A 27,271-nucleotide genomic window follows, 5' to 3' on the forward strand; every position below is an offset into this window, starting at 1 on the left:
TAAATTCAGAATCAATTTAGTCTCAATCCCTGTACAATCCTTTATAATTCCCAAAAGGAAAAATTGTGGCAGGAACTTTATCTTCTTCTTCAGTACATTTTGAATAATCCACCAAATACAAAAATCTACTTGAATTTATAGGATTTGTTAAAATAACCACTACATCATCTGCAAAAGCTCTAACTTTGTACTCATATTGTCTAATCTTAATTCCCTCTATTTTCGTTAATTCTCGTATTTTATCTAATAATGGTTCCAGAGTCAAAACAAACAATAGTGGTGATAAGGTACATCCCTGTCTCGTTCCTTTCGCAATCTTAATAACTTCTGTCAAACTACCATTTATTATAATCTGTGCTGTTTGTTCTCCATAAATCGCTCCCAGAAGCACGAAGCTGAAGCCTGGAGCCTGAAGCGTGGAGTCATGCCGGCCACATGACCACGGAGACGTCTTCGGACAGTGCTGGCTCTTCGGCTTTGAAACGGAGATGAGCACCGCCCCCTAGAGTCTGGAATGAGTAGCAAATATGTGCGAAGGGAATTTTAACTTTTAAGATTCCTGTTTGTAGGCTCAAGCAATAAAAACAGCTTCCTTTTGAGCACTGTTCATTTCCCCAGGGGAAATTGTGAGGATACATGGTCAAATGTGGCCCCAGGAAAAAAAGGATCAGGATGTGTGTGTTGTGTGTGTGTATTCACAAAAGGCGAAAGGTGTATTTTTCTCTCCTCTTCGGTATTCAAAAGTTCAGGGAGGAGCGAGAACAGTTCTGAGGCGCTCGTGAATTACAAGCACACTCCAGGGGAAGAAACCAAGGATAAAACCGCATTATCAAATGTCATAAATATTTATTACATATCAAGGAAGGAAAAAAAAAATACCCCAACAGTTGATTTTTTTTACAGCTGTGAAAGTCTATGGAACTTTCAGAACAAATGTTTGCCATTATATTCAAAGTATGATTCTCTCGCGCGCTCTTGCTCTCTCTGTGTTTTTTTGTTTTTTTTTACAAGCTTTGAAAACACACAGGAAGAAGAAGAAGAAAAAAAAAGGAAAATAATACATTATTTACTCATAGCATTGAAAAAACAATGGCCAATACAATTAAGTTTAAGACACTTGGTGGTATAATTTAAACTTTTGAGACTGACAAGAGGAGAAGCCACAGGCTGACAGCACAGAATCATTGAAAAGTACAAAATCCTAGTTAAGAGTTAACAGTCAAAGGGGCACAATCCAGCAAACAAAGTTAGGTGTGAGTAAAGCCATGATCTGAGAGGCGTCGAGAAGGGGGAAGGGGCAGGAATGGGAGATTTAAGCCCCAAAAAAAGATTTCGGGTGATTTAATTCTCTGATCGACCCATGGAGCATGGCGTGGTGAAGAGACCATTCCACTTTTAACTTGTATCAAAAGTGAGGGTTGTTTTTTTAAATTTTTGAAATAAATAATTATTTTTTGGGTGGGGGCAAAAAAAGGCAACTGGGTTGATATTTTGAGGGGGTGGGGAGGAAAAAAGAGGTTTCGCTTCCTATCCTGGAAGCTTCATCCGTTCTATTGGACGGTTGCAGGAGATGGAAGGGCAAGGGATTGACAGCCGAGATGAATTGGGGGAGGAGGGGGAACGGCAGGTTCTGACAGGATAGCGGGTGAGGGGATGTGTGAGAATGGGAAAGTTGTGTTTTCTTTGTGGTTACCTGGCCTTGACACTCCCCAAGAGCCGTTGTGGTTACTCGGGGTTTTATCTGTGACCTCAGGGTCCACCTGGGTGACTTTGGGCCAGTTACTCGCTCTCAGCTTTGGGAAGAAAGAGGCGAGTTCTGAAATCTTGCCAAGAAAATTGCCAGGATTTCTCCGGGAAGTTCCAGGAGTTAAGATTGAACTCAAAGCAGTGGTCGGTTGCTACCGGTTCTCCCCGGTTCGGGAGAGCCGGTAGCGGAGATCTTGATGCGACAGCAAACCGGTTCGCTCCGACCGTCATCTGGGCTATGCCCCTGCGCTACGCCTACCTTTATTCCTTCGTTTTTAGCCCAGCTGAAAGGCACGGCCGAGTAGATTGCCATGCCTCAGCTGCTCAGTAAGTCAATGCGCTTGCGCGAAGCGAGCCGGTGGTTAACACCGGTTAGAACCCACCACTGACTCAAAGGCACAACAAAAAACAACATTAAAGACAGCGAAGTGGAGTTGAGAGTTGTGAGGTTGTTGGGTGTTCTCTGAGCCTTGTTGTTTTCTTGTAGACTTTTCATTAACCAACTAGGTAACACCATCAGTGCTAGAAGGGAGGAGGAGGAGGAGGAGGAAGAGGACTGCGGGGTCTTTGATGCTCTCTCAGCTTGGTGGTTTTCTTGCAGACGTTTAATTACCCAGCTAGGTAATATCCTCAGTGCTAGAAGGGAGGGGATTTGTTCTTTTTATATACAGTTGTCTTCTCTCTTCTAGCACTGATGAGGTTACCTAGCTGGGTAATGAAACGTCTCCAAGGAAAACAACCAAGCTCAGAGAGCACCAGGACCCCAGAGTTTTCCTCCCTCTTTAGCACTGATAATGTTACCTGGCTGGGTAATGAGACATCTGCAAGAAAACAACCAAGCTCAGCGAGCACCAAGGACATTCACAGTCATTCTCCTCTTCCATTCCACAGACCCCACTCCCTTCTAGCACTGATGATGTTACCTAGCTGGGTAATGAAACGTCTCCAAGGAAACAACCAAGCTCAGAGAGCACGAGGGACCCCACAGTTCAACCCCGAGCTACAAGAGCTACAAATCGAGCAGAGAGAATTGGGGGAGAGGATTGATAACAACTCTTGAGAGCCGTTGTTGTTACTTGGGAGTTTTATTCGTGACCTCAGGGTCATCTCAGACCAGTTGCCTGCAAAGAAAGCACAATTTTTCCATTCTCACCCCCCACCTCCTATCATTCTATCATTCCTCTTCCCCTGCCAACTAATCTCAACAGTCAAAAACTGCCCTTCCATCTCCCACACCATGCAATAGAACTGATGAAGCTTCCAGGATGGGAAGTGAAACGTCTTCTTTCTCCTCAGGGGGGAAAAAAATCCATCCAGTGGCCTTTTCAAATATATATATATATGCAGGTTTTGGTATGTTCGGGTCTTTTCCCGTGTAAGATTGGAAGTATTTCGGCAACGTTTTGATGAGATCTCACTCATCATCTTCAGGCTTTGGCTTTGTTCTTATGTGAGCATAAGAGCTCCTAGAAGCACGAAGCTGTAAACACCAGCCTGAAGATGACGAATGAGATTTCGTCGAAACGTCGCCAAGACACTTCCAATTTTATACGGGAGAAAACCCGAATAACCAAAGACCTACATATATATGTATATATAATCCATATATATATATATATATCACTATATATATAATCACTTCTGATACAACTGCGACGTGGTTGACTTGAGAATCTTCACAGCCACTTTTAACTTGCATTTTCTAAATCATCCGCCATGGGATCCATCTCCGGTGAGATCAACCAGAGGTGAGTGTGTGAGCAACAGCTGGCCCTGGAAAGGAGCGGCTGACACCTTTACTCGTCAGTAAATCCGCAAGAGTGAGATTTCGGTATCGTAGATTTAAGCGGTAAAACATCACCTCGATTTCTCCCGGCTCCTTCCTGCCAATAAATCGGTTGTCGTTCCCCCGTCCGTCCCCTCCCTGATTCTTCTTCTAAGGCGCTTGGATCATCCAAACATGATTTCACACCCCATAACAAGAAAGGGGAGATGTGGGGGAGGGAGGGGAAGGTGGAACGGAGGTTAGCCGAATCTGCCTTCCTTCTCCATCTGTTGCTTTGGGGAGTTGGGGGGGGCACAGGGGGAATCACACCTAACTCGTGCCAGATAATGCTGGAGGACGCTCTTTGGAAAGAAAAGAGAAGACAGGAAAACAAGCAACCAGTGTCGACGACAAACGGATTTGTACACGCATCAGCTTCAGAGTGCCTTCTGTCCGGCGAGAGGAGTTATTTTGTAAATGTTAGCAAGTCATTCTTGCCAAAAGCACCCGCTCTCTCCCACCTCCAACTTAGGAGGAGGAGGAGGAGGAGGAGGAGGAGGAGGAGGAGGAGGAGGAGGAGGAGGAGGAGGAGGAGGAGGAGGAGGAGGAGGAGACTTGGAAGAGAAGGGGAAGATGGAGAAGGAAGGAGGGGAAGAAAGAAGGAGAAGAAGGAAGAAGGAAGAAGAAAAGGAGCAGAAGGAGTAGAGAAGGAGGAGGAGAAGGGAAGAAACGAGGAGGAGGAACGGAGAAAGAGGAAGGAAGGGAGGGAGGGAGGGAGGAGGAGGAGGAAGAAGAAGAAGAAGACTTGGAAGAGAAGGGGAAGAGGGGAAGATGGAGGAGGAAGGCGGGGAAGAAGGAAGGAGAAGAAGGAAGAAGGAAGAAGAACAGGAGCAGAAGAAATAGAGAAGGAGAAGGAGAAGGGAAGAAACGAGGAGGAGGAGGAACGGAGAAAGAGGAAGGGAGGGAGGGAGGGAGGGGAGAGGAGGAGGAGGGAAGAAAGGAGAAGATAGAGGGGATGAGGAGGAGGAGAAGGGAAGAAAGGAGGAGGAGGAGAAAGAGGAGGAGAAGGGAAGAGATGAGGAATAAAGAAAGAGGAAGGAGGAGAAGGAGGAGGGATGAAGAAGGGAGGAAAGGAGGAGGAAGAGTTCTTCCTCTGGAGACATCAGAATACCTCAGGGAAAACATGGAAAAATTTAAGTACACCAAGTCCAATGGCACAAACAGGAACAGACGTGCAAAGCCGACCACAGCAGATCAGGGTGTAATAACGTCCAACGCTACAATTGTGGCTGCGATCTTGAAAAAGAGGCAAAACGTTTTGCGCCACATTTTCGGAGCCAAGGTGGTTCGTTTTGCTAGGTGCCGTTTTCTCCCTTCTTCTTTTCTTTTTATTTGCAACAGCGGAAGGTCTTACCGGGCAGGGAAAAAAAAAACGCTGCTCAGCCTTCGGCTGAAAAGGAAGACAGGAAACAAAACAAAACAAAACAAGGCAGATCGGCCTCCCTCCATCTCCTAAGACTACAACTCCCAGCATCCCCAACCAGCATGGGCCGGTGCTGAAAGGGGAGTATGGTTAACTTGTACCAGGTGCCAGGCCAGAAAAGGTTAACCTGGTTTCGTTGTTCGAGAGTAAGAGCGTGTGTTGGGAGGCGAAGTGGAAAAGCAGTCCATGGGTATAGTAAATTCTACCACCTCTTAAGTTTAAGCACAGATCATCCTTCTTTTTTAAAAAAACAAAACAACACAACACACTACCCTGATTGCACATTCTTTCAGTAACGGGAGAGAAGAGCGATTAATAACCGTCGCCTACAATCTCCTTTCAGCAGGAAAACCTGGTGGTCCGTATTTTGTGTGGCTGGATGAGCAAAGACCACCAAGTTTCACCTAAGCGGTGGAATTCAGCTGGTTCACTCCGGTTCGCGCGAACCGGTAGCGGCGGATGTGGGAGGCTCCGCCCACCTGCCCGGATGTCATCACGTCCTGGTTTTTGACACTCTGCCCATATGCGCACACTCACATTTGCGAACCGGTAGCAAAGCCCTGCTAAGAGGCTTCATCCGTCAAGCCACGGCGAAAGAGTTGCCCGCGTGAATGAAAATCAGAATTAACCACGGCTGGGAGAACATTACATAAGAGTCATGGTCTTTTGGGTAAAAGCATCAAAATTTAACCAGTTTTCCTTCTCTGCGTTTGGTTTTTGTGATTTCCCAAAATTGCCTTTGGGGAAAGAAAAAACAACAACAACCCGCCCGCCCCCGATACCGGATGGATGAATTTTCTACTATCACCGCCATTTCAAAAGGGGCGATGCAGTCATCGCACAAACACAGCACCGTTTTTCACCATGAAGATGGTGGGAGGGATTAATCCCGGTTTAATGGGTGGGGGGCACTTTTTTTTTTCAGTTAGGAGACTCGGCTTCAAGGCAACATTTGAATTGGGGACATCACAAGAGTCTCTCTCTCTCTCTCTCTCTTTTTTGGGGAAGCGGTAAAAAACGCTTGGCAAATTTGCGGTCAGGTGTCGAGCGGCAGCAACGGAGACCCAGTTTGGGGCAGAGGGTAAGGCATCAGGCTAGAAAAACCAGGAGGCTGGGAGTTCTAGACTGCCTGAGACGCAAAGCCAACGGGGTGACTTTGGGCTAGTTATTCTCTTTCTCTCTCTTCTCAGCCCTGGGTAGACCAATTCTGACCAGTTTTGCTGAGAAAACTACCAGGATTTCTCCAGGCAAATTCCAGGAGTTAAAGACCAACTCAAAGGCACAAAAAAACCAAAAAGAAACAAAATTGAAGATAGCAAAAGACGAGTTGACATTGTGAGTTCTTTGGTGTTCTCCGAGCTTGGTCGTTTTCTCACAGATGTTTCGTTATCCAGCTACAGTAGTGGCCGAAATTGTTGGAAACCTTTTGGGAAAAGTGTAATTTTGAGGTTTGATGGCTAATAACACCACTTTTTTTTTTTTTTTTTGAGTTTCAAGATAATCCTATTCCACTGCTGGAATGGCCCAGACCTTCACCCAATGGAAAAGCTATGGAGCCGACTAAAGAAACTTGTTAGTCAGAAGTGACCCAGCAATAAAACCCAGTTAATAGAAGCAAACATTCAATCTTGGTTTCACATTAGAACAGCTACAGAACTCAAAGACTTGGTTCACTCCACGGGAAGACGTCGTAAGGCCGTCATTCGTGCTAAAGGTGACCCAACGAAGTACTCACTGACATGGGGATCATTTTTGTATATCTCGTTTTTTCTACGCCTTTCACTTTTCTTCTTTATACCGCAACTGCTATTCTAACAGCAAATCCTTCATAAAAGTCATTGCGTTAACATTCTTGATTAAATTATCTTTCCATTGATATATAATTTTATGGTACTACTCCCCTCCCAAAAAAGAAAAGAAAAGTTGTGTTATTAGCTAGTTTTAGAAAATATACTTTTCCCCGAAAGGGTTTCCACAATTTTGGCCACTACTGTAGGCAACATCACCAGTGCTTAGAAGGGGGTGGGGGGTTTGCACTGATGATGCTACCTAGCTGGGTAACGAAACATCTGTGAGAACACAAACAAGCTTGGAGACCGCCAAGGAACCCCACAGTGGAACCCCGAGCTACAAATCTACTCTTGTAAAAAGTTGAAATGGTTATAACCGTGTTTCAAAGCCCAGTGACACATCTGCTGTGCGCACTCAAATCTTCTTAACCTACCCTGCCTGGAAGACCTTTGATTGTACAACTGTCGCCGGTGCCACGACCTTCGAGCAGAAGAAAAACATACCTCTCGGCAAAATGAGAGCGACAGGTAAGAATTATTCGGCTAATTTACAACAAGCGTCCTCCTGCCCCCACCCCCACCCACTGCGGCGAGATTTTGCAAGAGCAAGATTACACCCAAAAAATAAAATAAAATAAAAATGTTCTTTTGGAATCAAAGAAGTGATAGCAGAGAAAATGGAAGGGGTGGGGGGTGGGAGGATAATTTTCACCAAAGTAGAAACGCAAGTGCCTCATCTCCAGCAAACGCACGCGTTAAAAAAACCACCACCAAGAGATGCTACATTCAAAAGAAATTCCCAAAAGCCACCGAATCTATTTCTGCCCAAATCTTGGCGGCCCTACGGAGCTTTTGTGCGCCCTTCCCTCTGTCTCTCAACCCAGCTTCTTTCCGTTCTGGGACTTTTTTTGGGAAAGCCGGGCCCCCTTTTTCCAAGAGGGGCTGTATTCCAATTCTCATCGTCCCCGGCTGGCTCCTTCAGCCAAGGGGAACGGGTGTGAATGATTCAGTGCCACCGATCTGCAGGGCGGCTAGAAATTAGAATGTGTTTGGAAAGCAGTGGGTAGATTCGGATTTCGTTGTGCGCTGGTTCTCGTGTTGCCGACTAGCTGTTTTTTGAGACGTGGGGAATGGGGCACTGTATCCTCAGGAAAGAAAAGTCTGCACCGACCAGCTGGTTGCTTGATGGATTCTTCCTTTTCCCATCATATTTCTTGGAGGGTGTTGTGTCTGCGCCCCCCGAGCCGGGGGCCCTGCCAGAAAGTGACTCGGAAAGTGAGGGGGAAGGGCCATCAGGATTTACCTCTGGAGCACTGGCTTCCCTGGCTCAGCTCCAGGAGTCAGAGGCAGGCCAGGTGGAAGAGATAATGAGGACTCCGACCCCTGACTCTTCCCCCCCAGGCCACGCCTCCAGACCCGGCTGATGGCAATCAGGCCTGGCTGGACCCTAGGTTTCGTAGGCAGGAGAGGCGGGAACAACAGAAGCAGGAGTGGGGCAGGCCTAGGAAGTGCTGAGTCATGGAGCCACACCCCACAGGATATAAAAGCAGCAAGGGCTGCTATACCACTTCATGGCAAGCAAATCAACTGCTTAGAGGGAGAGAATTAGAGCTGAAGTCCTGTTTGTTCCTGGTTTCCTGGCTGACTCACCGGCATCAAGAGAGATAACAGAGACACTTGGCAGATACTTGCTAGTTTTCTGCCAGAGCTGATAGTTGCCGGCTAATTAAGCCATCGCTCCTGTCTCCCGGACTGAGGAGGGGGACAGAACAAGGGTATCCCTGCAAACTCAACCCAATGACTCTCTTCTATTAGATCTAGAAATTCAGCAGCTTGTTTTCCACCAGCCAAGGGTGCGAGAGGCCTGCCCCCCCCCCCCGCCCCAGGACGAATGGGGCAGGCAAAACAGTCCAAAGGATTTGTTTTATATAACCGTCCCGCCCGAGATGGATTTTAACTGCTCTGTCCAATGAGCAAAAAACATAAGGCAATCAGGCGAAGGCCAAGAGGGGCTGGATCATGGAACCTTGGTGGGTAAAAAGAGGTAGGAGATCGAAGGCGGAGTGGAGGAGCCACCGGGAAGGGTTGCAAACTGGAGATCGCCACTCCCCTGCCCCCCAGAGGTGGGAATCTCTTCCTAGACCTGCCTCGTTCTAATCTCAGAAGAGACGTTGCCAGGGAAGGAAGGAAGGAAGGAAGGAAGGAAGGAAGGAAGGAAGGAAGGAAGGAAGGAAGGAAGGAAGGAAGGAAGGAAACTGACGAACTGTTGAGACTCTAGAAAGAGTGCAGAGAAGAGCAACAGAGAGGATGAGGGGGCTGGAGGCTAAAACGTATAAAGAACGGCTGCAGGAACTGGATAGGTCTAGTTTAATGAAAGGAAGGACTAAGGGTGACATAATTGCAGTCTTCCAATATTTGAGGGGCTGCCAAAAAGAAGAAAGGGTCAAGCTATTCTCCAAAGCACCTGAAGGCAGGACAAGAAGCAATGGATGGAATCTTAACCAAGGAGAGAAGCAATCTAGAGCTAAGAAGAAAATTCCTGACAATTAGAACAATGAATCGGTGGAACAACTTTGCCTTCAGAAGTTGTGAGCACTGGAAGTTTTAAAGAAGAGATTGGAACGACCATTTCGTCTGAAACGGAATATGGTTTCCTGCCTGAGCATCGAGGGTTGGACTAGTAGACCTCCAAGGCCCCTTCCAGCTCTTGTTATTCTCTATTCTGTTCTGTAGTCGGAGATTCACGAAAGCTTAAAGACGACGATCCGGTTCTAAAATAAAATGAAAATAAAATAAAAAAATAAAATAAAATAGACATCCTGCCGTCTTCCGTGGTCCAAACCAAACCGTTTGGTTCTTGGAAGGGGGTCGTTAACTTGGAAGTATTGCTCGGTCTGCCGATCAGGGGGATAAATAAATAAATAAATTACACATAAATAAACGAGCAGAGCGGGATTGTTCGTGCAAGGGAGGGCGAATCGGAGTCAACTTGGTGAACCTGGCAAGGAGATGTTGGCACCAGAGCAGAGGTCAGCCGTCAGGTGTCAGTCTTTCTCACCTGGGGCAGGACTCCTTAATAATATATAATAACAGAGTTGGAAGGGACCTTGGAGGCCTTCTAGTCCAACCCCCTGCCCAGGCAGGAAACCCTACTTGATCACCTTCGGATGGAGATCTGGTTTCTACGAGCGTCTGAACCAAAGGTGCTTTTCCAAAGGCAACTGGACTTCCTTGTTGGGGTTTTTCCCCCCCCCCTTCCTTGAAAACGTTTCGCTTCTCATCCAAGAAGCTTCTTCAGTTCTAGCTGAAAGGCGGAGAATGGAAGGATTTAATATTCATTTGCAGTCCTCTGGTCGTTAGCGCTCCTTCTGAGAGTCGCGGAAGTTTTTCCCACGGACAAAAGCCGGGAAAAATCCAGTTGTCTTTTGGAAAAGCACTTTTGGAACAACCATGACCTGGATGATTTGAGAACCTCCGTAGACAAGGGTGTCTGAACCAAGCACAGGTCAGAAACTACCAAATTTGATAGTTTGATAGTTTGATTGTATTTTAAAATTGGACCAAATTTAATAAGTTTTTTAACGTCTGTTTTTAGTATTGTATGTGTTTCCATTGTATTTTATCTTGGCTGTAAACCGCCCTGAGTCCTTCGGGAGAAGGGCGGTATACAAATTAAAATATTATTATTATTATTATTATTATTATTATTATTATTATTATTATTATTATTATTATTATTATTATTATTAAAGGTAAGGGCCAAGGAGATGGGTTAGGGCACGTGGAAACGTCGCCGAGATTAAAGGTGGCTTTGAGAGAAATTTCTCCCGCCCCCCAAGAGAGGGTCAGGGGACACTTCTGGTACCAGCTTACCTCTGGTTAAAACAGGGTTGCCAACTTTTTGAAAAACCCAAAGCTCCAAAACCTATTTACCAGAGGTTGGAAGTAGCTTCAAGTGTCCCTACCCCGGAGGTATGGTATCTCTTCCAAGCTTTCCTTGCCTCTCTTGAAAAAGCTCAACCGGTTACCGGATCCCAGGCAGGGGTGAAATCCAGCAGGTTCTGGAGAACCGGTAGCGGAAATTCTGAGTAGTTCGGAGAACTGGCAAATTCCAGCTCTGGCTGGCCCCAGAGTGGGGTAGGAATGGAGGTTTCGCAATATCCTTCCCCCAGGAGTGGAAAGGGAATGGGGATTTTGCAGTATCTTTCCCCTGGAGTGGGGAGGGAATGGAGATTTTGCAGTATCCTTCCCCCAGGAGTGGAGAGGGAATGGGGATTTTGCAGTATCCTTCCCTCAGGAGTGGGGAGGGAATGGGGATTTTGCAGTATCCTTCCCCCAGGAGTGGAATGGGGATTTTGCAGTATCCTTCCCCTGAAGTGGGGTGGGAATGGGGATTTTGAAGCATCCTTCCCCTGCCATACCTACTAAGCCACACCACGCCCAACAAACCACGCCCACAGAACCGGTAGTAAAAAAAAAATCTGGATTTCACCACTGATCCCAGGATCTTACTGGATCTTACCCCAGCGGTCACCTTCAAGTTTAAACTCTTTGGCCAATCCATTCATGGTCACTAGGAAGTCACTCATCCAAAGAGAGCTTTTGGCTTGCAGTATTTTTCGGAGATGTCCGGGGATAAAGAAACAGCTGTATTGCTCTACCTAACCTTGTCCTTTTCTACTTGGCAGAAATGGGGGGGGGGCGGAAATAGAGAGACATTTATCCACGAATCAAAATGAGGCGGGAAGGGGAAGAACAGATGTTCAGCTTGAGAAAGCTCTCGTCTTCCTATCTGTTGCAACCGAAAGGGTGTTGTTGTTGGTTTTTTTGTAATGGATTAGGTTCCTCGACAAGAATTTTTTTTCCTAAGTAGAAGCAACCGTCGTTAATTGGACAGGATTTATATATTTGGGGGTGCGGTGTGGGGTGTTAAACTGTGGGTGCTCCACCATTGGAGGATTTCAAAGAAGAGACTGGGCGACCGTTTGTCTCAAAATAGGATAGGCTCTCCTGCTTGAGCAGGGGCGGGGGGGGCGGGGGTTGGTCTAGAAGACCTCCAAGGTCCCTTCTAACTTCCAACCTTTTTAAATGAAAGTATTCCAGATTTCTTTGCCACCCACCCCTCCCCCGGATCAGACCAAAAAGCTATTTCAAGACTGCACAACCGAATCTTGAGTGTGCCAAAGCAATCGATTGAGTAGAGATGGCTGGGCCATCCTTTACTAATAACCTCTCCCTGCTGATCCAATCAGAAATTAAGTCTCGCGGTCACGGGCAGGATTTGCAGGGGGCAAATCCTCCACACACCAAATACACCTTTGGATTGTGATGTTCGGGTCCAGCAGCCTACAGTGCCCTACAGACAATGACCAACCCAGATGCTTCTAGGATCTTCCTCGTAGGGCAGATTGCAATGGCCAGTTGCTTCGCCGCAGCTGGGTAATTAATAATAAATATGGAATATAAGCTAAGACCCTGGAGGAGGCAGGATCCCTGGCCTGTTTCAGACAAGGAAGGTGGAGGCCATCCCCGGCATGGATCCAGGACCCCCCTTCTAACTTCAAAGGATGAGAAATGTTGGTTGGAGAACTTCCATTTTCCATTCTTTCCATTCTGATCTCCTAATCTGGGGACAATCTCTAAGGCTGTCCAAGGTCATCACCATCCCTCAGCGCTGATGGAGAAAAGGAACGTGACTCTTGGTCGTTGCCATGAAGGAAGGGGGCACTTAGAATTTGGCCCACCCCTGAACTGTCAGCAGTCTGTTCCTCAAAATCCATGTTCCATGTGAAAACATAGAGGTTTAATCAATTCACTGATTAAAACTCATCCGATCCTTCGCCCAAAGCCTTTTCCCCCCCCAACAACACCACACAAAAAATTGGGTGACCGCTCTCGTCACCAAAAAGAATACACACACACATACACACACATCCTTAGCCTCTTGTTCGATCAATCGATCAACTGAGACAATTCGGATATCCAGAACTGGCCTCTCGTTCAATCAATTGATTGATCGATTGAAACAATTTGGGCATCCAGAACTAGCCTCTCGTTCAATCAATCGATCGATTGAAACAATTTGAACATCCAGAGCTGGCCTCTCATTCAATCAATTTATCAACTGAGACAATTCAGGCATCCAGAGTTGACCTCTCGTTCAATCAATCGATCAATTGAAATAATCCGGGTATCCAGTTGGCCTCTTGTTCGATCAATTTATCAACTGAGACAATTCAGGCATCCAGAGTTGACCTCTCGTTCAATCAGTTGATCAATTGAAATAATCCGGGTATCCAGTTGGCCTCTTGTTCGATCAATCGATTTGATTGAAACAATTCAAACATCCAGAGCTGGCCTCTCATTCAATCAATTTATCAATTGACACAATTCAGGCTTCCCAGAGTTAGCCTCTTGTTCGATCAATCGATCGATTGAAACAATTTGGGCGTCCAGAGCTGGCTTCTCATTCAATCAATCGATCAACTGAAACAATTCAGGCATCCAGAGTTGGCCTCTGGTTCAATCCATCGATCGACTGAGACAATTCAGTCCTCCCAAGTTGGATCCCTGGGCCCCTCTCTTGGATTGCATGTGGTGACGACTTCTAAAATTACTAGGACTTCTGGCTGTGACGGATACCGTTTTAAGAGCGCTGTACAAAATGGGGGCGGGCAGGGTGGGGGCCGATGGCAGAGAACTTGGGTGGGGGTGGGGGGAAGGCGAGTGCGTGCAAAAATGGGTCCTCACAGCTGTCTTCACTTCAAGTCAATGACACCTTCATCAAATGAGGCCCCGAGTTGGAAGCGAGCGCTGGGCAGGCCCTCCTCCTTCTCCTCCTCCTTCTCCTCCTCCTTCTCCTCCGCCAGCGGGACGGGGTCAACATCTGAAACGGTAGAGAAGTGAGGCTCTTCAGAAGTGCTCTCAAAGGAGGTTACCACAAGCCTGGGGAGAGGAAAGCAGAAATGGGAAGAGGTTTTTTTAAAATTTTATTTTATTTTGTCACAACGGTATACACAAACATCGACATAAAACAACAACACATCATAAAAGAAAAACATATATATATATAAGCAAAAGTGCGCAACAACTATGTTAATTTGATATAATGAAAGGGAACAATAGGAGAGGAACGGTAGGCACTTTTGGGCTCTTATGCACGCCCCTTATAGTCCTCTTAGGAATGGGGTGAGGTCAATAGTAGACAGTTTTTGGTTGAAGCTTTTGGGAGTTTGAGAAGAGACCACAGAGTCAGGTAGTGAGTTCCAAGTATTAACAACTCTGTTACTGAAGTCATATTTTCTGCAATCAAGTTTGAAGCAGTTGACATTAAGTTTGAATCTATTGTTTGCTCTTGTATTATTGCGATTGAAGCTGAAGTAGTCTTTAAGAGGAAGGATATTGCAATAGATGATTCTGTGTGTTAAACACAGGTCCGGTCGGAGTCGGCGGAGTTCTAAGTTTTCTCATCCCAGTTGGGTGGATGGGTTGTAGAAGTATGTCATGATTTTTTTTCATGGCCTGTTTTTTGTTTGCATCCCTGCAGGGAAGAGGTTCCGAAGCGTCTAGAGCAGGACTTGCTAGATTCTGTAATGGCTTCGTTCCTTCTTATGCTACCTTGTTGTACCTTGATGAACGTATCTTTTCTTTTATGTACACTGAGAGCATATGCACCAAGACAAATTCCTTGTGTGTCCAATCACACTTGGCCAATAAAAAAATTCTATTCTATTCTATTCTATCTGTCTTGTAAACTTGCAGGATTCATTCTCCCCCCACCCTCCGCCATGTATATGTACACATCTGAACTAGACTGTGATGGTTCTCTGTGTCATATATGTGTGTGTGTGGGTATATGAATAAGGATTGTCTTTTGAGAACTGAATGCAACGGAATTTCATTTTAATGTATGACGATTAAAGTAAAGGTAAAGGTTCCCCTTGCACATATGTGCTTGTCGTTCCTGACTCTAGGGGGCGGTGCTCATCTCCGTTTCAAAGCCGAAGAGCCAGCGCTGCCCAAAGACGTCTCTGTGGTCATGTGGCCGGCATGACTCAAGGCCAAAGGCGCATGGAACGCTTTTACCTTCCCACCAAAGGTGGTCCCTATTTTTTCTACTTGCATTTTTACGTGCTTTCGAACTAGGTTGGCATTTAAAATGACCAATTTTTATTCTAGTCTCTTCTCTTCTCAATTCATATTCTACTCTACTCTTTCGTTAGTTGTGAAGTCTCTATTCTAAATTCATATTCTACTCTATTTTATTCTAAATTCATATTCTATTCGATTCGATTCCAAATTCATATTCTATTCTGCTCTACTCTACTCTACTCTACTCTATTCTATTCTATTCTATTCTTAGTTCTATTCTATTCCCTATTCTACTCTATTCTACTCTTCTCTATTCTATTCTTAATTCTATTCTATTCCCTATTTTATTCTACTCTACTTTATTCTTAATTCTATTCTATTCCCTATTCTACTCTTCTCTTCTCTTCTCTACTGTACTCTATTCTTTTCTTAGTTCTATTCTATTCTACTGTACTCTATTCTACTCTATTTTTAATTCTATTCTATTCCCTATTCTATTTTACTCTACTCTACTCTTCTCTACTCTATTCTTAATTCTATTCTATTCCCTATTCTACTCTTCTCTTCTCTACTCTATTCTATTCTTAGTTCTATTCTATTCTATTCTATTCTACTCTACTCTATTCTACTCTATTTTTAATTCTATTCTATTCCCTATTCTATTCTACTCTACTCTTCTCTACTCTATTCTTAATTCTATTCTATTCCCTATTTTATTCTACTCTACTTTATTCTTAATTCTATTCTATTCCCTATTCTATTCTACTCTTCTCTTCTCTTCTCTATTCTTAATTCTATTCTATTTCCTATTCTATTCTACTCTACTTTATTTTTAATTCTATTCTATTCCCAATTTTATTTTACTCTACTCTACTCTATTCTTAATTCTATTCTATTCCCTACTCTACTCTATTCTACTCTACTCTACTCTATTGATCTTAGAAAAGTTTTAGCCATCACAGAAACATTAAGTTGGAATAGTGGCCTTGAGATGAATGCATCTTCCAAGCTAAGAATATAGGAAAACTACCTTGGATTGTCTTGCACCCAATGTTATCCTCTCAATGAATGTATACTTCTAGCCCTCATCGATAGCTTCAAAGTATCAGGTAGTTTGGCAAACTGGGGTGCAGGCTTGTAGCCTCATCCCCAACTCTCTCTCCTGTCAGTGGCTGCTTACCTGTCACTGCTGGAGGACCGTAGAGTTCCCTGTTTGGGGGGGTCTGATTGTTTTGATGGAAGCTTCTTCTGCTTTGGGCCACTTTCGGACTTCGAAGAAGGATCGTTTAAGAGACCTGGAGAAACCAGGAAAGAAGATCTGTCAATCCTTGGGAGACGTTTTCCTTTCTCGCATTTCTAACTCCAGAGGACCTTTAAGGTAGGTAATGATTGTCAGAAATAATCATCGTAATCATGATAGTAAAACAATAAAGACGGGTCTCACCGATGCCCATTTTATGAAGAAGCTTGCCTACACCTTGAAACAAGAAAGAGACCGAGGCTCACCGTGACAGAGGTTGTTGTGACTCGTCCTCCCTCCTCTCCTCAGCCGGGCCCCTCCCGTCCAACCGGGCTTTTTATCAGACTCTGAGTCTGATAATGAAGATGAACGGCCTGTCATGACTCCAGCCCCTGGCCCTGGCCCCATGCCCGGAGAGGATTCAAGGAATGAAAGGACAAGCCCGATAAACCTCACTCATACAGCGTGTGTTCCTTTGGCTCAGCCTTCAGAGCAGGAAGCCAGCCAGGTGGTGGAATTACTAACAGCAGATCCAGCTGAAAACAATTCAGAGTGGGAGGATCCTCGCTTCCGGAGATCTGAGAGGCGACGCCAGCAGAAGGAAGGGTGGGGCAGATCTGGATAAATGCTGAGTCACGGAGCCACACCCCACAGCCTATATAAAGGACCTGCTTTTGGCATTCCAACCTTGAGTCAAGCAAAGTCTCATCTAGTTTGCTGATATCGGACTCTATCGCTGAAGTCACAACTTGGACTCCTGCCTGCCCTGATAAACCTCGAAGGAACGTGGCAAGCTGCAGAGGCTTCGTTGCCAAGTTTGTAATGGACTTCCTTGACTCGTTCGTTGGAGTGGGAGTGGGACACGACAGAGGTACTGGGTGTTGTGGCCTGCCGTCACTTGTCTCAATTTGTATAGGGCAGTGATGGCTAAACTTTTTGCCATCACGTGCCAAAAGCGGGGGGAGCACCAGGGGAGGGTGTGTCATATGCATGCCTACACCCATAATTCTATGCGCCCCGCCCCCTGCGCATGCGCCCGCAACCCCCCCGTGCTCTCCCCACTTTTGGCATGCAATAGCATTGTGGATCCAGTAGGCCTGTTTTTTGCTCTCCCCAGGCTCCAGAGCCTTTCTAGGAGCCTGGGGAGGGTGAAAACAGCCTTCCCCAGGCCCTCCAGAGGCAGGAAACAGCCTGTTTCCCTACTTCCGGATGGCCCAGAAGGCCCGAAAATCAGCTGGCCAGTGCGCGCATGCGCACCGAGCTGAGCTTGCGTGTCCACCGATATGGCTCCATGTGCCACCTGTGGACACGCATGCCATAGGTTCGCCATCATGGGTATAGGGCCTCCTGCTTGAGCAGGGGGTTGAACTAGAAGACCTCCAAGGTCCCTTCCAGCCCTGTTCTGATCGATCAATCAATTCTTATGATGCAACCTAAGAACCTTTCCCTGGTCCCAGAGGCCAGGCTCAAAGTTGATCTGAAAAGTCCCGTTTCGTGGATTAATTCGGAAAACGCTGAGCTCCCGCAGTCCTTACCGAGCAATTCCTTGCGGGTTCGGCTGGCAATCTCTTTGATCTCTATCCGCGACAAGGAGAGGGAAGGTGCCACCGGAATCGGGGCCATGCCAGATGACGTCGGGGTGGTGATGACCTTGGGCACCATCGGAGACTTGAGCGGGCGCTCGATGCTCCGGCCAACCAGATTGCTGAGGGGGATTTTGTAGATATTCCTGCACAAAGCTTCACCTGAGAGGGGGGAAGAGAAGAGTTCCTGATGACATTCAGCTTGGCTCAAGATGTTTGGCCAAAGAGCCGATAGTCAACCGAACATTCCCGGAATCTTTGCCTTCCACAAGACACTCATATTACAGGTAATCCTTGATTTACAACTGATTGTTTAGTGACCGGCACTGAAAAAAGTGACCCATAAGGATCCCAACAATAAGAGTAGCTAAGGATAGGGGATGCGATGGCTCATTGGCTAAGACGCTGACTTTGTCAATCGAAAAGTCGGCAGTTCAGCAGTTCGAATCCCTGGTGCTGCGTAATGGGGTGACCTCCTGTTCCTTGTCCCAGCTTCTGCCAACCTAGCAGTTCGAAAGCACATAAAAAAATCCAAGTAGAAAAAATAGGGACCACCTTTGGTGGGAAGGGAACAGCATTCCGTGTGTCCTTGGCATTGAGTCATGCCGGGAACATGACCACGGAGACGTCTTCAGACAGCATTGGCTCTTCAGCTTAGAAACGGAGATGAGCACCGCCCCCTAGAGTCGGGAACGACTAGCACATATGTGCGAGGGGAACCTTTACCTTTAAGGACAGATAGTTCTTTTCAACTTTTGAATTGCTTCGCGCCGAGTTCCATGGATCTGCAGCGGGGTAACCAAATCATGGTTTCCCCACTTCCTCTCATGTATCATCTAGACCAGGGGTCAGCAACCTGCAGCTCTGGAGCCGCATGTGGCTCTTTCACCCCTCTGCTGCGGCTCCCTGTCAGTCAAAATATGCATCGCAACCGCCAATGTGCGACACCTGCCGGCACACAATTTATTGAGCTTTTCAACCCCCGGTAGGCCAACCACGGTTAAATCCAAGAAAAGAAAAGTTTCAGAAGAAAACAGAACGTTTAATTCAACAACATATGCTAGCTCAAGAAATAGTCAGGCGTTTGACTTCTCCTCCAAGAAGCTTCTTCAGTTCCGACTGAAGAAGCTTCTTGGTCAGAAGAACACACTCAAAACTGTAGAAATGGTGGTAGACTTTAGGAGAAACCCTTCCATACTTCCACCTCTCACAATACTTGACAACACAGTATCAACAGTAGAAACCTTCAAATTTCTAGGTTCTATCATATCGCAAGATCTCAAATGGACAGCTAACATCAAAAACATCATTAAAAAAGGACAACAAAGACTGTTCTTTCTGCGCCAACTCAGTAAGCTCAAACTGCCCAAGGAGCTGCTGATCCAGTTCTACAGAGGAATGATTGAGTCTGTCATTTGCACCTCCGTAACTGTCTGGTTTGGTTCTGCAACCCAACAAGACAGACACAGACTTCAGAGGATAATCAGAACTGCAGAAAAAATAATTGCTACCAACCTGCCTTCCATTGAGGACCTGTATACTGCACGAATCAAGAAGAGGGCCGTGAAAATATTTACACATCCCTCACATCCTGGACATAAACTGTTTCAACTCCTACCCTCAAAACAATGCTATAGAGCACTGCACACCAGAACAACTAGACACAAGAACAGTTTTTTCCCGAAGGCCATCACTCTGCTAAACAAATAATTCCCTCAACACTGTCAGACTATTTACTGAATCTGCACTACTATTAATCTTCTCATAGTTCCCATCACCAATCTCTTTCCACTTATGACTGTATGACTATAACTTGTTGCTGGCAATCCTTATGATTTATATTGATATATTGACCATCAATTGTGTTGTAAATGTTGTACCTTGATGAACGTATCTTTTCTTTTATGTACACTGAGAGCATATGCACCAAGACAAATTCCTTGTGTGTCCAATCACACTTGGCCAATAAAATTCTATTCTATTCTATTCTATTCTATTCTATTCTATTCTATTCTATTCTATTCTATTCTATTCTATTCTATTCTATTCTGAAGAAGCTTCTTGGAGGAAAAGTGAAACGTCTTCAAGGAAAAACGAAGGAAACCCAGTTGCCTCTTGAAAAAAAAGGCAACCTTGGGGACAACCACGACTTGGATGGCTGAGAATCTCCACAGACATTTCTCGGGAGGAATGTCGACCTGATCCTTCCATGAGGCAGCCTAACCTCTACGATGGGGTAAAACAGAAAGCCCGATATTTGGAATCGATGTCGGAAAGTACCGATGCTTCAGCAAATCATCCAGCCCAGTCTCCTTACCTTCTGCTGCGGAAGGAGAGAAAATCAGATTTTCCTGGACGGAAGGCGTCTGAGGGGATCCTGGCGAGCTGGTCTCCTTCGAACTGCTGTTGGACACCTCGCTCACTGCTGTGGCAGCTCGGAAGTAGATATCTGACTGGAAGGAGAAGGGAGTTGAGTTAGCAAAGGCAGCTCCTCCTAGCCCTTGTCTAACGGGCTCTCTTCTTTGGAAAGCGGCCTCATAACTGCGGCTGGGAGAAAGAGAGTTCCCAAACATCCAGCGAATGGGAGATGCCGTTACAGGCTTCTACAATAAATGAACCTTTTCGTCCGCTATGCAAACAGAAGAACACAGTTGGAAGGGACCTGGGGAGGTCTTCTAGGCCAGGGGTCTCCAACCTTGGTCCCTTTTAAGACTTGTGGACTTCAACTCCCAGAGTCCCTCAGCCAGCAAAGCTGGCTGAGGAACTCTGGGAGTTGAAGTCCACAAGTCTTAAAGGGACCAAGATTGGAGACCCCTGTTCTAATCCAACCTCCCCTGCTGATGCAGAAAACCCTTTCAGAAAAATGGTTGTCCGGTCTCTTTAAAAGAAGGAAGAGTTATGGTGGCGCAGCAGTTAAAATGCAGCATTGCAGGCTGACTCTGCCCACAGCTTGGTGTTCGATCCTGACGAGGCTCAAGGCTGATTCAGCCTTGGAAGGTCGTTAAAATGAGGACCCAGATTGTTGGGGACCATAGGATTACATATCTGTGGTATATTATTCTATTCTATTCTATTCTATTCTATTCTATTCTATTCTATTCTATTCTATTCTATTCAATTTCTGTTCTGTTCTGTTCTGTTCTGTTCTGTTCTGTTCCGTTCCGTTCCGTTCCGTTCCGTTCCATTCTACTGTACTGTACTGTACTCTGCTCTATACTCAAGTCTACTCTAGTCTACTCTACTTCCATTCCATTCCATTCCATTCCACTCCACTCCATTCCACTCTGCCATGCTGGCGCAGTAGTTAGAATGCAGGATTGCAGGCCAACTCTGCCAACTGCCAGCAGTTCGGTCCTGATCGGCTCAAGGTTGACTCAGCTTTCCATCCTTCCGAGGTGGGTAAAATGAGGACCCAGATTGTTGGGGGCCAGAGGCTGACTCTGTAAACTGCTTGGAGAGGGCTGTCAAGCACTGTGAACGGTATATAAGTCTAAGAGTTATTGCTATTGCTAAAAACCTCCAAACCCTCAAACATTTTGAGAGAAAGGGTTCCAAACCTTCCATAGGAGACTTCATAACTGGGAGCCGTCTTGAGTTGTACAACTTAAGCGGGCTGGAAATTTAATGATGGGTCGGAGAAGCAAGAAGAGAACATTGAGGATTCCAATATCTTCAGAGCTAACCCCAAATGGCGAGGAAACCCATCCTGGGGGGAAAAGGAATTTGACGGGGCAGATCTGGTTCTGCCCTTTTCTCCTTACCCTCGATGCCACCAGCTGCAAGGCTGGGACCACAGCTGTATGAACCAGGTTCCCGTTCACCACCAACCGGATCTCGATGGAGTCAGTAGTGAAGGCCAAGATGTAAGGAAAGGCGCAAACTGCAGGAGACAGTAGAAGAGGGTCATCAACGAAGAAGACAACCCAGAAGGTGACAGGCATTCCTGAAGCTTTCCAAGATGTGCTCCTGGACAACCCAGCCCAGCTGAAAGGTCACAGGCGGCTTGGTTTTCTTACCGATCGCGTAAGGAACTTGGTTCCAGCTGAAATGGTAGTCTGAGGCCAGGGGCTGGACCAGAGCCGTGCCTCCGTTGAAGGGACACACTTTACGGTAATAGCAAACATCTGCAACAACAACAAAAAAGGAACAACTGTGGAAGGAGAAGGAGGAGGAGGAGGAAGAGGAGGAGGAGGAGGGGAAGAAGAAGAAGAGGAGGAGGACGGGAATAATAATAATAATAAGAGGAGGAGGTGGGGAAGAAGAAAAAGAAGAGGAGGAGGAGGAGGAGAAGGGGAATAGTAATAATAATAATAAGAGGAGGAGGAGGAGGAGAATAAGAAGAAGAGGAGGAGGAGAAGGAGGAGGAGGAGAAAAAGAAGAGGAGGAGGAGAGCTGGCATAAAAACAGAAGGAGGTCTAGGAGTCTCTGGAGGCAGCAAAAAACGTCACTTCCTGTCCAACTGGAAGTTGGCAAACAGGCCATTACTGCCTCCAGAGGGCCTCTGGGGGGTGGGGAAGGCTGTTTTTGCCCTCCCCAGACTCATAGAGAGGATCTGGAGCCAGGTGAGAGAGGAAAAATGGGTCTACCGGGCCATCGCATGACAGCTGGGGGAGGGGGAGTCCTTTTCCAAACTTCTTCACACAGCTTGCACAAATCTGTTGTGGTCTGCCAGCAGCCTGTGGAGCTGGCAGTGGAGTCAGTGAGGAGGCTGGGGAGGACAATGGGCCAGTCCTGGAGTCTGGGGAAGGCCCGGATGAGGGCTCTGCATCAGAGGTAGAGATGAGACCAGGGCCATCTGGGAGTGATGTGTGAACTCCGGAGCCTCCAGAGGGGGACAGCAGAGAGGCAGAGGAACAGGAGGATCCTGTTCCTAGTGCACGCATGTGCAGAGCTGCCAGAAGGCAAGAGCAGCTAAAGCAAAAAGGATGACTCAGGAGTAAGGCCAGGAGATGATTGGCCCATCCCATAAGGCTTAAAAGAGCAGCAACGGCTCTTGGGCTTTTTGTAGGAAAGCAACGTTGCTACAATTGTTTCTTGTCAGAGTCTCTTGTTTCTGAACTTCTTGGGATTCCTGCCAAGAAAAGCCTTTGGCAGGGTGCCAAAGAAGACAAAGGTCTGTGATAAGGCCGAAGGACTTTTTCTGAACGACTTTGTTTTGGATTTAATTTGGACTAAGCTGAGAATGAAGTAATTCTCAGCTGTTCTAATAAAATACATTAGCTTAGGACTGATTGTGTCTGGTAATAACTACTTGGGCCTAGGTCACAACAATAGCTAGTCGATGTGTCAACCATACATTCCAACGTCTGGCTGACCGGAGGAGGAGGAGAGAAGTCGCCGAGCAACCAGCTCCCATCTTGGTTGGACAAACGTGACGGTTTTTTTGGGAGCTTGAGAAACAGAAACTTATATTGGGGTGGAAAGTCTGGGAACTTCAGTACTGGCTTTTCACCGGTAACTCCAAGATGTTGTCTCTAAATACAAATTTGTTCTTTGGGGAAAAGCAATGCCTCGGAGATTGATTTGTAATGGGTAGCATTACTCAGAGCCTGACGCACATATGATAAATTAGGCCTGGTCTAGGTTGATGCCAAAGAAGTCTCAGCTTTTCGGCACTTCCGGAGTAGAAAATGGTACTTACAATTGTAGCACAAAAGGAGGCTAGCTTCTCCATCTTCATATACATCAATAGCTGCAACAAAATTAACCTGCAATGATAATGGGCAAGGATAGTGGGCGGACTGGAGGCCAGGCTGACTGCAACCGAGTGCAAGGATCTCTCCTTTCCCTCCCCTCTCCCCTCTAGCTTTCAGATGCTGTACTCTCTATGTGTCGTGTCCCACTCCTCCGCTGACGGCCGGGTCAGGGAAATCTGAATCAGGCATGCCTCTGCAGCTCTGCCAAAGTCCTAGCAAAGTCCTCAAGGCAGGCAGGAGACCACAAAGTGACTTCAGCAAGATATGTTCGACTTTGCCTGACTCAGAGAATGCCAGAAAGCAGGTCCTTTATATAGGCCATGGGGTGTGGCTCCATGACTCAGCACTTATCCAGGCCTGCCCCTCCCTTCCTTCTGACGCCGCCGCCTATCAATTCTTCTGAAGCAAGGGTCACTCCAGTCGGCAGCTGTTGGTAATTGGCCTCCCTCAGGCTCACATGCTGTGGGGGAGGGGGAGGGGTCTAGTTGCTCCGTTTGCCTGGGCATGGAGCCAGGGCTGGGGCCGGGAGGTGCTTCCTCCTCCTCAGCCTGTCTGGGCATGGAGCCAGGGCTGGGGCCGGGAGGTGCTTCCTCCTCCTCAGCCTGTCTGGGCATGGAGCCAGGGCTGGGGCCGGGAGGCATACTAGGACATTCCTCAGCGTTCGGAAGCAGATAAGAAGGTCCCGGCTGTGGTGAGAGCGGGCAAGACACAACACTATGGAAACTGTCGTTCCCGATTGTTTCGTGTCACCGCCGAAGCTGGAATTGGCCTGTGCTCATCTACCCCGCAATTTGGAAAGTGGACTGAATGACAGTCCCAAAGAGTGGTTTTTTTTCAAGAGGCAACTGGACTTTCTGGTTTTTCTTTGAAGACGTTTCGCTTCTCATCCAACACGCTTCTTCAGCTCTGACTGGATGGTGGGGAAGGGAAGGATTTATACTCCTTGCAGACAGCTGGTCATTTGCATCCTTTTAGAGCAGGGGTCCCCAACCTTGGCAACTTTAAGCCTGGCGGAACTTAACTGGCAGACTGGGAGTTGAAGTCCGTCATGGCTTAAAGTTGCCAAGGTTGGAGACCCCTGTTTTAGAGGGTCATTGAAGCACTTGGAGGTTTATGTCTATGGAGATTCTCAGTCATCCAAGTCCAAAGGTGCATTTTCAGGAGGCAACTGGACTTCCTTTGGTTTTCTTTGAAGATGTTTTGCTTCTCATCCAAGAAGCTTCTTCAGCTCCGACTGGATGGTGGGGAATCCCTTTTAGAGGGTCATTGAAGCGCTTGGAGGTTTATCTGTGTCTTCAGGATCTCCTGAGTAGTCCTTCTGGTTCCTGTAATCTGCAATGTTTTCCTCTGGAAATCCATTCCACCCACCAGAAGGATGCAAATGTCCAGCTGTCTGCAAGGAATATAAATCCTTCCATTCTCCACTATCCTATCAGAGCTGAAGAAACTTCTTTGGATGAGAAGCAAAACATCTTCAAAAGTAAAAAAACAAGAAAGTCCAGTTGCCTCTTGAAAAAGCACCTTTGGGACAACCATGACCTGGATGACTGAGAATCTCTACAGACTTTTGACTGAATGACAGAGTTGGAAGGGACCTTGGAGATCATCTAGTCCAACCCCCTGCTCAAGCAGGAGACCCCTATAACATTCCAGACAAGTGGCTGTCCAAACTCTTCTTGAAAACCTCCAGTGATGGAGCACCCACAACTTCTGGAGGCAAGCTGTCCCACTGATTAATTGTCGGGAAATTTCTCCTTAGTTACCCAGGTTGGCTCTTCCTCTGAAAAGCTTCCACCCATTGCTTCTTGTTCTACTCTCAGGTGCTTTGGAGAATAGATTGTCTCCCATTTATTTGTGGCAACCCCTGAGATATTGGAACACTGCTATTATGTCTCCCCTAGTCCTTCTTTTCATTAAACTAGGCATACCGAGTTCCTGCAACTATTCTTCATATGTTTTAGCCTCCAGTCCCCTAATCATCTTGGTTGCTCTTCTCTGCCTTCTTTCTAGAATCTCAACATCTTTTTTTATATCATGACGACCAAAATTGGATGCAATAGCAATAGCATGTAGACTTATATACCGCTTCACAGTGCTTTTACAGCCCCCTCTAAGCGGTTTACAGAGTCAGCCTATTGCCCCCAATAATCTGGGTCCTCGTTTTACCAACCTCGGAAGGATGGAAGGCTGAGGGAGGGACGGAGGGAGGAAACAAGGGAAGGAGAGAGAGAGGAAAGGAGGGAGGAAGGAAGGAAAGAAGGAATGGAGGGAGGAAGGGAGGAAGAGCAATAGCACTTAGATTTAGATACTGCTTTACAGTGTTTTTACAGCTTTCTCTAAGTGGTTTACAGAGTCAGCCTATTACCCCCACAATTTGGGTCCTCATTTTACCCACCTCGGAAGGACAGAAGGCTGAGTCAACCTTGAGTCTGTTGAGATTCGAACTGCCAAATTGCAGGCACCCGGCAGTCAGCAGAAATAGCCTGCAGTACTGCACTCTAACCACTGTGCCAGCGTGGCGCAATATTCCCATTACTATTGGACTATCGGGGGAAAATACCTCGGTTTCTTCTCCCTCCGATTCTGAAGGACAGGATCTTCCAATGCGAACCTAATTCTGAATTGTGTACCGGACTCTGTACTGAACCTACCCTGCTCGCGTCCACATTGTGCATCCGGTAGCACTCGCCCGTGCTCTCGCTGACCAGGTCAAACTGGTGTCGGTAGGCCACACAGATCAGGTTGTCATTTTCGCCGGTGGGGCCATCCACCAATGTCATGACCACAGGTGGGTCGGATAAGCAGATTTCCTGCGCCAGGAAAATCAGAAAAAAAAAGGGACTGTGAAATTTGGCAGGAACAGACCGGGGGTGGGTGGAAAATCCTGAATATGAAAAACAGCACAGGCAAATTAAGGATGTCCATAGGAAACCACCTAACCGGATTTCTTATTGTCTGTAACGTTTTTTGGCTTTTGCAAAAGATTGAAAAAGCTCTCTGCATCTCAAGATAGGCAGGAGCGGGCTGCTGGGGGTTCGGGCAAACCTCTAGCTAAGATTCTGTGCAGAAAGAGTTCATGACTACTCATGACTGCCTCCCCACCCCATCCCGCTCCTTCCAGGAGTCCCCATGCAGCCTGTTTTAGGTACAGGTAAGTGCAGGGCGCGCACGGAGGGTCGGGGAGGCCGAAAAACGGGCCTACCGGAAGTTTGGGAAGGCTGGAAATGGGCCCATTTCACAACTTAAAAGTTTGCCAAGGTTGGGTGAAATACCGGCCTCGCTCATCTGTCATTGTTTTATCTCCGCTCGGCAGCTCATCCGCTGATGCGTTACCTCAAACCTACCCTGATGTATTGGAACTCCTCTATGGGGGATTCGGACTGGGGGGACGCCAAGGGTGCACCGTTCAGAGTCTCCCACCGCCTGAACTTCCGGGTGACGAGAAGGAGCTTGTTCCGAATCGCGACGATGATCCGTAGTTCATTGCTGTGGTGAGTGTTGATGGCGTAGAGATGGCAGCCTGGAGGACAGAAGTCAGAGTCAGTAAAGCAACGAACCAAAGGGGAGTTTCCCAAACAGGAGACAAAGCTAAAAGACTTCCAGTTTAACTTTTCTTTCTGAAGCGCAGGGAGATCCAGATCCTTCCTCCTCAAAACTGAACACAGAAGGTAGAATAACAGAGTTGGAAGGGACCTTGGAGGTCTTCTAGTCCCACCCGCTGCTCGAGCAGGAGACCCTATACAGATAAATGGTTGTCCAGTCTTTTTTTGAAAGCCTCCAGTGAAGGAGCTACCCACACTTCTTTTTATATGTGTGTGTGTGTGTGTGTGTGTGTGTTTTATTTGTAATTTTCTTTTAACTTCCATACATATTTTGA

At 46.7% G+C, this 27,271-nt stretch overlaps 1 protein-coding gene across 5 annotated transcripts in view; it reads right to left on the reverse strand.

The window, feature by feature from the left end:
- Positions 1 to 489: 489 nt before the first annotated feature.
- The window catches only part of GARNL3 (GTPase activating Rap/RanGAP domain like 3), a 102,024-nt gene continuing 75,242 nt past the window's right edge, over positions 490 to 27,271 (reverse strand). For 3 of the 5 annotated variants that reach the window (XR_009152281.1, XR_009152279.1, XR_009152280.1), the window contains exons 21-30: positions 26,739 to 26,914; positions 26,046 to 26,204; positions 23,340 to 23,406; positions 21,715 to 21,822; positions 21,460 to 21,578; positions 20,016 to 20,151; positions 17,651 to 17,860; positions 16,056 to 16,170; positions 13,040 to 13,729; positions 490 to 12,937 (exon numbers count right to left, since the gene is read on the reverse strand). Coding sequence is in view for 2 of the 5 variants with exons in the window: in XM_058159071.1 (XP_058015054.1) it covers positions 13,543 to 13,729; positions 16,056 to 16,170; positions 17,651 to 17,860; positions 20,016 to 20,151; positions 21,460 to 21,578; positions 21,715 to 21,822; positions 23,340 to 23,406; positions 26,046 to 26,204; positions 26,739 to 26,914 (1,277 nt within the window). In the remaining 3 variants the exon portion in view is untranslated. Of the gene's footprint in view, positions 12,938 to 12,991; positions 13,730 to 16,055; positions 16,171 to 17,650; positions 17,861 to 20,015; positions 20,152 to 21,459; positions 21,579 to 21,714; positions 21,823 to 23,339; positions 23,407 to 26,045; positions 26,205 to 26,738; positions 26,915 to 27,271 lie in introns of those variants that run through there. The other 2 variants (XM_058159071.1, XM_058159070.1) reach the window with 2 other exon arrangements.

The sequence above is a fragment of the Ahaetulla prasina genome, chromosome 16 (genome assembly GCF_028640845.1).
Source record: "Ahaetulla prasina isolate Xishuangbanna chromosome 16, ASM2864084v1, whole genome shotgun sequence".
NCBI lineage: Eukaryota > Metazoa > Chordata > Lepidosauria > Squamata > Colubridae > Ahaetulla > Ahaetulla prasina.